Source organism: Chenopodium album, chromosome 15 (genome assembly GCF_948465745.1).
Source record: "Chenopodium album chromosome 15, dcCheAlbu1.1, whole genome shotgun sequence".
Taxonomy (NCBI): domain Eukaryota; kingdom Viridiplantae; phylum Streptophyta; class Magnoliopsida; order Caryophyllales; family Amaranthaceae; genus Chenopodium; species Chenopodium album.
Window position 1 is genome coordinate 29,215,808 of NC_137848.1, and position 12,003 is coordinate 29,227,810.

Consider the following 12,003-nt stretch of genomic DNA (forward strand, 5'->3'; position numbering starts at 1 on the left):
ATGTCTGGCTCAGTATTGGAAGAACATGGCGTGAGAAAACAGGGACCATCTTGTGAGGTAATGGCCTTGTCATGCCGCGATATTGCCATCGCGTCATGACAGAGCCATCGCACTGCGATGGGCTCTGTTTTCTTAGCGACGGCTCCTACACGCCTTTTTTTGCTTATTCCAATAATGTCAATCAAAATTACGCACATAAATACTTAGAACTTTTCGAGTCTCATCCACTCATTCTAAATTATTGCCAAAATAAATTTTAGGAATTAAAATAGAAATCCTCCCCAGTGGAGTCGCCAAAAACTGTAGGGAATAATTTCAAGATTCCCACACTTGAGCCCCACTGTGATCATACACTTAAGCATGGTGGCTTCCAAAGGGAAGGAAGCTAGAGCAAAAGAGTCGCCAAAAAGTTTTAGGAAATTTTAAACCGTTCACAAGGTGAAGGTTAGACCCCTTCATGATCCATGAGATCGCTAACTCCATAGTGGTCCTGAACCACGACTAGATATTCGGGGATGAAGGTACAAATCCAACCTAAAAGAGATTAAACCTGCCCTAAATAGGCCTCTACTTTATTCTTCTCATATTCATGTGCGCTTTCTGACTAACATACAATCAATATATTAATCCAAAACCTGTTTAATCTATGTTGGTTGAATATTAATGCACAAACAAATCTTATTGGCGATCACTTGAATTAAAATCATATTAGCCTAAATAAAATTACTTTTTATCTTATTAAGTGTAATTTCAAGTACAAATTCCCTTTAAACCTGCAAGAGAGGGCGTGATCAAGCAATAACAATAATATCAAGCAACATAATAATATTGACACAACAAATCATCATCATAGTAAAAATCTCAATAAAACATAATAATATTATTAACAAGATCCTAGGCATGATACTAACAAGATTAATAAAAAATCCTAGCATGTCACTAAACAATAAAAATCAAACCTTTAACCCTACCATGATACTAACACGACAGAAGAAAAAAGAAGCAACATAATCATGATACTAGAAAGCAATAAATAACATCCTAACATGATACTAGGAATTAATAAAATCTAAGCATGCTTTCTAAAGATATAGAGTAATGAAACTACTCACTTTGTTGTCTCGTATCTCTTTCTATCAAAATAATACACACGTTAGTAACTTTAATAAAAATATTAAACAGTGAATCTAATCAAAGAATTGAAAAATAGATTTAGCACCAAACCATCAGAAATTATCAACCTTTCAAGTCTAGGGCGAAGGAAACTTTGAGCTTGGCTAGGTGTGTCTAATTCTCGTGATGGACGAATGGTGTTTTTGAAAAAGCTAGGCTTAGAAAAAGGGAGAAATAATAAGCTTCTAGCTTTGAGAGAGAATGAATAGAAAGATGATTGTTGATGTTTGAAAACGGGGAAATACTACCCTATATATAGAGAAAAACATCCGAAAACGATAAGCAAAGATCGAATTCCAATTGAAGTAAAATTGCTCCCATCGCGACGTGATGGCGCTCTTGCCATGCGAGAGGCCTGTCGCGGCGCGATGGACCTGTCACAGCACGATGGTGCTTCGTGATAAAACTTGGCAGTACGGAGTCCTTTTCCAATATAATTGGGTAATTTGGAGTCCGTACCTTATCATTAAAATCAGATTAAATATTTTCTAAAACTATATAAAAATTTAATTATTAATCCTAATCTCTTTAGAACTTAAACTAACCTTCTAGAACATTCTAGAAAATTAAAGTAATTCCTAATTACTTTAGGAATGATAATTAATCGACCCTCCACTTTATCATTGGGTCGCCAATAAAACTCATTTAAGATCCAATTTAATATTTGGGCCATAACTTCCTCATTATTCATCGGAATTGGGCTTATAATATATTGTTGGAAATCTCTTTTTGAGCCTTATCCAACTACACAATTATTGGACCCATATCACGAACCAAATTAAAGTGGATGAGCGCAGATTTATTTTCATCGATGCGATTGAGTTCATTCTTTTCGGGCCCAAAAAGAAGTGACACATGGACTAGTTGGTTCCTCAGTTGTTGGGAACAAATTACCTTCGTCTATGAAGTCACAATCCAAGAACACCTCAAATTCCGGCTCACGCCTCTTGTTATGGATGAGAGGCTCAGGAAATTCGTAGCATGGGAAGTTCTCCCCCTCCTTGATGTACTGACCATTAAGAATGAGGGGTTGGGTATCCATAAGCATCTCTGTATTCTTAACACGAACTGCGTTGCGGGCAACCATCCTGAGTATAGCTTGCTTCATGTCTTATTTTGTTGGCTTGAATCCCAAGCCAAAGGTGTCTTTTTGGGGTGCACCAGGATAGCCCCAAAGTCGAGATGACACATATTCATAATTACAAGGGTCATTCGAGGGAAATGCCCTCCAGGGAAATGCCCTTGTTTCTTTATAATTGCATTAATGTTAACATTGGAGTAAGGATCGAAGTCGAGATGATACTTCTCTTCTTCCTCGATCATGAGAACATCTTCTAGAGAAAAACCCTAAAGATCCTCATCTTCCTCATCATGCTCAATATGGACAATTGGAGTGTCGATGACTTAGATATGCATGGAGAGGCATCAATGGTGATTGGAACCCCTCCAACTATAGCTTTGACTTTCTAGTGCAGCGATGAAGGGATCGCCTTTAACTCATGAAGCCAAGGGCGCCCTAGCAATAGATTGAAAAAAGCCTTAATGTCCACATCCTGAAACTTGGTGCGACGTTCAATGGCTCCAGTAGTGATGTTCAACATGATAGTACCCACTATAGGACTTTAGATATGCTAAGAGAAATTGCATGAATCATATTCATAAGCATCTAAACACCAAGATCAATGCATAACACATAAAGAACATATAATTGTACCTTTAAAGTGTGATTCCACTTGCGATCGAGCAAGAACAATGGGAGATAAAGAACCCCAAGCGTGATTTCTCTACTTGGTCCACCAGCACAAATTAAACCTCCACTAACGCTAGTTAGTCGTGATTGAACCCTTTAATCAACCTTCTATGGAGAATAGAGACAAACTAACCATGAACCACCACGACGAACACCATGAGCCGCCAACAAGGAGTGCTGGCCGTGCGAAGGTGAGGAGGAGAAAGAGAGGGTCGTGGGTGAGAGAGAGAAAAGGGAGTTTAGGGTTTTGGGAAAACTGGTTGTCTTGTTTCATAGTTCATTGACTGTTAATTGTGACTTCATTCAACCTTAGTCATGGATCTTATTCATAGATCATATCTCTAAATAAGAGTCCATGTCAAGCCCAAATACCTTTTCCTAATCAAACTATTCTAGCCCAACACTCTATATACTATGTCATGATCTCACGAGGGCCATTAATGGGGCTCTTACTCGTTTAACCCGGGTAGTTGTGTGACCTCATAGAACCCATTTTATTGGACTTTGGACTATTTGACTAGCCCAAAGATCATTTATTATATCTAGCCATGAATAATGACGACCTAAAGGAACGAACTTATTATCTCTATAATAGTGATCCTTTCTATATCTAGCAATTGCACTTATCGAAGACATAGTTCCTTAAATATCCTACTTGTCTGAGACAAGTGCGCAATATTCAAATTCCTTTAGTTAATGTGCGTCGATTTGATAATATGATTGCATCTCATGTCGTGATCATATTAATCTACAAATATTTTCTTGAAATATGAGTTAGAATTACAAAACAAATGATTACTATGTAATCCATTTGAGCACGGCCATGCATTTTCTGAATTCTTCCTCTTCAAGCGGCTAAGACACATTCCTAATTAAATAAGAAGACTCAATCCAATCTTGTGGAAACCAAAGCTCTCACTCAAATCTTGAAGTAACCGGAAAACATCCTTTATAGCCTCCTTTTACAGCATGACGTTTGAATGTACCATAGTTAAGACAATCATTGAATGGAATCAATGTTCCCCTCATGTCAAAGGAATCCACTAATATATCCGGAAGATCTATACTTGAACTTCAAAGTAGGTTTATAGTTCGATCATGCATCATTCATGCATATCCATGTGATTGACTGAGCATCACTACAATCCTATAGCCCATGAAACTGTGCTATCCAATCAATCTTACTTGCTAGTCCATGAATTGAACTCATTTATGTCCACTTTAATGATTCTAAACTAGAAACTTAAATAATATATGAATTTCGTTCACCTGTGGGGTTTAATTCACCAGGTCATCAACTTGATGAGCCCATCAATTCATAATGATTTTGGACATATTATTTAATACAAAAACCATGATTAAATAAGATTGAAACTTTGTTTCAATTAATAAACATAATTCTGCAAGTTAATGTATGACATTTTATTTATGTGATATGCTTTCTCAAAACACATACAACTTAAATTACATAACTTGCCTCAATCCAATAACCTTAGTATTACTTTCAAACCTTGGTCGTGGAAGGGGTTTAGTTGATACAATTCATGAGAAATTCTCGCGAACATGAATTTTACAACTTCTAAATTTTATAATAATATTCATCTCCATTCACTAAGAATCTTCCTTCGTTCTTTCGCAAGGAACTTTGGAATTTCTAATTTGTATTCCAACATTACATTGGATTTTGATTAAACTCTATCATCACTTGTTTATAAAACACGTGAAATAAATAGACGAATATCGTCCATGACATGCATGATGCATCCTTTGCAAACTGCATAAGGAGCATCACTGAATCTTTAAGCAACGTGCCCTGTTACATGGGATTGAAACTCCTTTCAATATAATGTCGAACCTTACAAGAATCTTATCAATATAAGCTTCTTAACTAGCTCAAACATACTTCAAAGCCTGTCTCTATAGATCTTGAATCCCAACTGTACTCATCTTCTTCTTCAAGGTTTTTCATACAAAATGCATTAACCATTACTTGACTTTTCAAGCAATGAATAATTGCTCTTTGTACTAGACCAAGAAAACTTTATAGCTCCCACTAAACATCTTGTATACATAACATTTTTCTTCATTTTATGAGAACATCAATTAACTCCATGATGCTAACTTTAATCCATTAGAGGATCTTTTATGCATCCTTAGGATTATCGGACTTTCAAAATCATTACGGTTGTATCATATACAAATCTTCTTTCATGAAAAATTTCAAGAAAGTGTTTTGAAATCCATCTACCATATCTCATAAGGTAAAAATCACTAAAATATCTTTAATAGATCTTTGCAGCGTGACTAATGTAAAGGTTTCATCGTAGTTATAGTCATATTATGAATTAGTTTAATCCTTTAACAAGTCTTTGCTTTGTTTAGAAAACACTTTTCGTTCTTATCTTTTTTTCTTATAATGGGTCTCACCCAATTAGAGAAATTAATCAAGGTCATACAATTTCTTACAGACTTAGAATCGATTTCAGATTTCATGGTTCTTAAACCACTTGGAGTTATAACTTGTCAAATCATCTTTATTACTTGCATAATCATAATGTTCCCAAAATAAATATTTTAGAACTCTTAGTCAATATGAAATCATATTTCTATTGCTATGTTTTACATATGCTAGTCATCATTGTAGGTTTTTATGCAACAATTGAAACTTATACAACAACTTTGTTTAGTTCTGAATGAGAAACGACAATAGAGGACTTGCACTTGGAATGTACTACCTTCGACACATGGTTATTATTCCCATTACTCTTAATGAGACCACGCTTTGTCATTTGTAACATGAGGTGTATCATTCTCATATTGTTGCTTTTATTCGATTATTTCTCAAATTTTCTTCAAGATTTTCGAATTAGCTTTTCTTGAACACTTTCAAGGCTCTCAAACTTTTCGAGATTCTTGTACTCCCACTTGCCTTTTGTAGAGGCATATTTAGCATAGGGTGAACCAACCATGGTTTGAACCATGTTTGTTTGTTACTTTTCTCGAACTCATTCGAGATTTACACTACTCCCACTTGACCTTTTGGAAATGACATCTTTTCCACAAGGGCGTTTACTAGGCTAGCTAAATAAGGCATATATTAATGGTGATAAAACTGGAGCATTCTTTAAATTAATGTGTAACTCTAAAAAAGCTCTACAAACAAACATATGAGGTACCAGACCTAGCAATAAATAGTAATGTTAGGGTATTCGAAATTCAATGAATATTTTGTGAAAGGAAGATGACTTCTAATGTGTCTTTAGCTGTCGTGGAGAATTTCCCAACTTAGTTATATCTCTCAAATGCACCCGAAAAAAAAAACAGAGAAATATAATAAAGACCTTAGTCACTATCTACCTCTACTAAAAATCAAAAGGCTTTGTATCTTGGATGTAGAAACCGAAGAATGAAGTAGGATCTTTTTTGCCGTATTACCATCTTTCTCACATTGGTTATCAAGAAAAAAAGAGCCAAACATGCTAAGATCAAAAGACATTTGAGGATTTTGTTGTTGAATTTGAGAAATGATGGAGCTAAGACCATTTGCTATCTCCCTTCTATCTTGTAGCCTTTTGTCCTCGTAATTTTGTGTAGAGTTTTAACCTCCTGAGCATGCTTCTCTTCAATTTCCTTCATCAAAGCCTTCTGTTTTAATTGAACTGATGAAACACCCCTTCCATAAAAATTTAATGGACACTTTTTCTTGTTATTAGAACCAATGAAAGTTGAAATCATACTATCAACATCCTTCTCTGAATCCTAAGTTCATCCTAGATTGTTAAAAATAGAAAGAAAAAAAATTAGTATTGACAAAAATAAATGCAAAAAAATTAACTACATGAAATGGGAATGAATCTTACAATCAATTTGTCCCTTAAGTAACCAGGCTTTCGCTTTGTTAGCTTTTCCTTGCGTATTGCTATGAACATTTGAGCTAAAGTAGGATTTTGTGTTGTTTTATTATCCTTTTTCTATACAAGAGTGATGAGTGTCAATCATTTTAACAAGGAAATAAAACTAATAATAAGAGTGATGAGAAAAAAAAAAAACAAACAAACTCACCCACTTATATCGAACCCTAGCAAAAACTCTTTGGGCCTGAAGTATGCATAATTTTCTTTTCCTTTCCAACTAACAGATTTGCTTTATTTTGCATACATCGTTCCTGAAAGATAAAGATGGTGAACTAAATAAATAACTTTTTTCTTAAGACAAGAAATATACATTCGTTATAAAGAGAGGGGAATATAAGAGACTTGTATAGATGTAAATACCTCATATTTGTCATCATTCCAAATCTTTAACAAATCCTTGAACATTGTTTTTGGCACTCGTTTTGGTCGTTTCATCATCCTTTTTTTTTTATCATTGTCATATTTATGAAAGTGTACTCCTTTCAAATAACATTTATATCGTCTCCGAGCAGCACCAATGGTTTGCAAAACCCATTTTTTGGCCTCAATTGGGACAATATAATGTCTTTACACAATTCCAAAAAAGTAAGCTATACCAAAGTTCAACAACATATAAAGGAAAACATGTATTGCACACACCTACATCTCACCTTTGTACCACTAAACACACTAGCTTAATGATAGTAACACATTAAAAATTGAGGAGTTTCTTGTCTCTACTTCATCAATATTATAATAGAGTATGACAAATAGCACCTCTAACCCTAAACTCACACACTATCCTAATTTAGCTCATTACGAGCTATTTAAGTTCCTTACAAAATAAGCTATTTAAGTTAAGTCATAACTCCTAAACTTTACTAATTACAAAAAAGCACTCCAACCTCAACTGTCATACTATGTACATTCTGGTAAATTGTAGGGTATAATCACTTCTACACATTTTCCAAAAATAATAAAATTAAAGGGAACTACATAAAAGTGATCAAATTAGCATTGCAAAATAACTCACTTCCACTTAATCTTAATCACAAATCAAGAACATAAGGAAATGGCTCACTAAAACCTATTCTGCAACTTAGAACACTGAATTATAAACAATAGTTATTGCATCCATGCAGTTGCACAATTCTTGCATTATTTAATTAGTCACAATACAATGCAGTAGTAGCTAGCAGACGCAACAAGTAGCCAGGCAGACGCATCAGGCATGCAACATCACCCAGCCGCAGTTAGGCTTGCAGCTGCCTCTGCCAGCCGTATTAGATCGGTAGCAATAATGACAGTTAGGGTGTTTAAATTTTTATTTTTTTTATTTTTTTACATTAAGATATACCAATAAAGAAAGTTAAACATGACACTCTAACACATTATACTGTGAACTAAAATTAAAGCTCTAGAATTCGACTAAGCTTTAGAGAAGTATGAGTAACTCACCAAGAAATGGTAGGAGGGACAAAATAACACAACGTAAGCAATTATAAAACATTTCTATCATATTTATTTAATAAGCTCACCAAGACATAATCCAAGAGTTCTTCTTTCTTCTCGTTCCTTAGTATGGGCCAATTCTTGACAGTCAATGGTAGGATATTTGCCTTTTGGGCTATTGGTTCCAAGAAAGTAATGAACTCATTACAGGTCTTGCCATCTGTACCAACAAGTTGTCCATGCTCATTCAAGGTAATTTCCAAGCGTTCTTCTTCGCTGCGTCCATGAATGCTGTAGCACATAGTGGGTCCTCTTCTAGGCTTATCCTTTTCACCTAACATGAGCAAAGAAAATCAAAAGTAAAAAAAAAAAATAATAATGATTGATCGTGCATACAGGTAAACATTTTAAAATACAAATACGAAAGAGAGCTTGCCATTTTCTTTATCATTCTCATTTCGATTTAAGTGTTCAACTTCTGATCCTAGTGTTTCATCAGGTTCTCTTCTGGTTAAATATTGTTGCTGCAATGTATGACTAGGGGTAGATAAACCATCATGTGAAGAAGCCAAATCAACTTCCTGCCGGCGTTTCTTAAAAGTCAAAGCTGTTGTTACTGCTTTTCGAGTCAAAGCCTTCATTTTGCGAATCTGCAAATGTGAACAAACAGGAAAAGAAAGATATACAGTACTCAGCATTAGGGTAGTAGAAATTAGTGTTTCAACAGCCGTAAAGCAATAGGCAACAACATTATAAGGTTGTAGCAGTACACCAAGACACCAATAAAGAGAGCTAGAGGTCAGGACAACAGGGGTATAGCAGCATCCTATGTAATGTTAACATAATCATAGGGAAAGAATTGGAAATAAGGTTCTTACTACTTTCTAAAGCTGTAGAAAACTGACAAATTTGCTACCAATACATGTTCAGAATTGATAGCAAAGCAGAACATTCAAACATCAATCATAACCCTAGTTGCATACTTGCATGAGATAATAGTGTTCCATTCTTAATTTAAAACCCACATATTTGTAGCAGCACAACACATTTTGATGCATACATAATTTACAAAGATAAGAGACATGCTTATTGATAAATATATAGTATAGAAATAACTACCTTCCATTGAATAGAATTGGACTTTTCTTTACTGTTAGACTATGGAGCGGGTAACTCTTCATCGGTGGAATCAAGCTCATGTTCCATATCTTGGTTAGGCCTACAGAGCTCATCGTCTCCCGAAACCTGTTTATTTTTATTCTTACTTTGATTGCCTCTATTATTTTGAACTCGCGCCATTATGACTTAGCTTGTTCCTTCAAACCTAATTCTTCCATTCTTGTCAAATTTTTTTTAATCATTTCTATTCTCAGCCTCTCATATTCTGCCATTCTTGGTTCATGAGTTTGATGCTCATCAGCTAAACCTCTTATAGCTCCAAGCTTAGTGGATTTTTTCTTTGTCATACTTGGAGCTAAACAATTTTCATACATATATATATATATATATATATATGTAAGCACTCATAAATTAAGCTTGTACAAATAAAGAGTAAGAACTATATAACCAAACACTAGCTATACAATTATATGGTGATTAGTTTATCCCTCCTATGACATGTTACCGAGCCTAATTACGGATTCCTCTTATAATTGGGTATACAATTATATGATGATTAGTTTATCCCTCCTATGACATTTCTATTAGCTTTACCAGCTAAAACATTTCTGAGACTTTGGTAAAAAAAAAAAAAAAAAATTTATGACAATTCAAAGTATAACTTTATAAGTAGACTAAATTACAGTAGTTCGTTTCAAACTATCTTAGTAATTCAAATTTGCTTAATTTGATTGTTGGGCCCTGAATCATGGCCCAATATTATTCATATGTAACATGTTAAACTTCATCACACACTACTCTCTATAACATTAGGCCAATTTTCTTTCACACATACTACAGTAGTACATATATAGGATAACAAGAAGTCATATTATTTAAGATATAATTAGGGAATATTTAGATTTGGAGAATATATTATTTCCTAGGATATATTTTCTAGATCATATTTTCCATATTTATCATGTTCCTTGGTTTAGCTGTAGAGTTCTAGTTCTACACAGCAAAGGAAAGCTTTGTATTATATATTTGCCTTGTTTGTGCCAATGAAAGTTGAAGCCAATTTCTGCCTAATTCTACCTAATTCTACATGGTATACAGAGTATTTTGTATAAAATGATTGAAACCCAAATCCAAAAGCTTTCGAAAAAGAAAAAACCACCACAATTATTTGTATCATCAATTAATTGCAATTATATATATAAATATACCCACTCCTTAACAAATGCATAATCACCGCAAGCAACAACCAGAAGTTAAATAATTTTTAGTAATTCAATCAATCATAAAGCTAACCCAGAAACATAACCAACAAAATTAAAAAAATAAATAAATAAATACGACAAAATTAAGACAACCTAGAAGATATGTATATCTAAAAATCAGATCCAATATCAAATCAACTAGTTAAAAATATTAAATTCACTAGGGAGATAAAAAGGGCAATGGTAACTTACAAATGAAATTCAGAAAACAACAACAACTTTGCCGGCATCAAACCCAACTAGCCAATCATAAAAGTAACATAAGCAGTGTGAGTAGAGAGCAAAGAAACTAGTTAATTACAAAACAGATACTTTATACTCTTAATTAACTCTCACCTGAGTAGAAAGAAAGGAGGTGAGTAATCGATTAATGGATATGATGATTTTAAGGTGATGAGTGTGTTGTATAATGAGATCAACAACTGAAAAGTGGAGTAACTGCTGATTCATAATGAAAAAATTTTGGAGCCAAAAGTAATTCACCATTTCACGAGTTTGGAGAAGAAATCGGGGTTGAGGAATTGAGGAGTTGCTGTTGATGATAATGGGGGGTTTTTTTTTATTGAAATAAATGTGGAGTATCAGATTATATAATCTCTAATGAGAAGATATGAGGGAGTATAGTAGGACACTAGGACCGACTCTATTCCCCACTTGTTTTTTTTTTTTTTAAAAAAAAAGTTAGGAATAAAGTAGGGGATCTTACTTAGGTGGTTTTAATTTTATATGACAAACAAATTAAAATGGTTAAAGGTTTCAAAAAAAAAAAAAAAAATTAAAATGGTTAAAAGTCGATTGCAACTTGCTAGTTTGTGGATGGTAATCTATTATCAGGATAAAATAAATTTAATATAAAATCCAAACTATTTTTCTTTTAGGAAAAAATATAAATAAAATAAAATTTTGGATGTACAATACATATTGTATATTCGTATTAATTTTTCCCTAAAATGATTATTAGTTAGTCCGCTATGAACAAATATTACCCCCCAATATAAATAAAATGTTGTCTATGTTCTAATGATAAATTTACTCTCTATAAAGAGATAAAAATTAAAGGCTTGTAAGTAAAAGTAACTACAATATCCTTATAAAACTTATTTCAATGGCAATTTACATTAAAATCTTATCAGCTTCAAGTTACCCAAGAAATTAAAAGTTATCCAAAAGTTGGCAAAAAAGTTACCTTACTAAACTATTTCAAGTTATTCTAAAGCATATTTAATTTTATCTAAGCTTACATGAGCTTATTTTCTCTAAAATAAGGGGAATAAAGGTGAACACAATAAAGTCATGTTTGTAATAATCTTTAATGAAGTTTTAAACAAATGTAATATTGAATCGAAATCAATAA

General features: G+C 33.5%; 1 protein-coding gene across 3 annotated transcripts; it reads right to left on the reverse strand.

The window, feature by feature from the left end:
• Nucleotides 1-6,024: 6,024 nt before the first annotated feature.
• On the reverse strand, nucleotides 6,025-11,241 carry LOC145583078 (uncharacterized). Of its 3 annotated transcripts, XR_014100028.1 has the most exons (7): nucleotides 10,986-11,239; nucleotides 10,842-10,888; nucleotides 8,705-8,918; nucleotides 7,198-8,602; nucleotides 6,986-7,088; nucleotides 6,784-6,894; nucleotides 6,025-6,693 (listed from the first exon to the last, which is right to left on the reverse strand). XR_014100028.1 is itself a non-coding variant. In XM_081640205.1 (6 exons), exons 3-5 carry the CDS (start codon nucleotides 8,907-8,909, stop codon nucleotides 7,382-7,384), a joined length of 474 nt encoding a protein of 157 aa, XP_081496331.1. In that variant the 5' UTR covers nucleotides 8,910-8,918; nucleotides 10,842-10,888; nucleotides 10,986-11,241; the 3' UTR covers nucleotides 6,986-7,088; nucleotides 7,198-7,381. The 3 variants fall into 3 exon arrangements, 1 of the variants encoding a protein (XP_081496331.1); XR_014100029.1 differs by lacking the exons at nucleotides 10,842-10,888; nucleotides 10,986-11,239 and adding an exon at nucleotides 9,388-10,834; XM_081640205.1 differs by lacking the exons at nucleotides 6,025-6,693; nucleotides 6,784-6,894 and having other exon boundaries at nucleotides 7,198-7,402; nucleotides 8,355-8,602; nucleotides 10,986-11,241.
• Between the last annotated feature and the right edge of the window lie 762 nt (nucleotides 11,242-12,003).

Bases quoted from the DNA above. Each gene is read 5' to 3' on its own strand.
- LOC145583078 (XM_081640205.1), bottom strand. From the start codon at position 8,909: ATGAAGGCTTTGACTCGAAAAGCAGTAACAACAGCTTTGACTTTTAAG. The intron at 8,603-8,704 runs GCAAGCTCTCTT...TGCTCATGTTAG, and splicing joins TGAGAATGATAAAGAAAATG to GTGAAAAGGATAAGCCTAGA. The intron at 7,403-8,354 runs GTGAGCTTATTA...AATTGTGTAAAG, and splicing joins AACTCTTGGATTATGTCTTG to ACATTATATTGTCCCAATTG.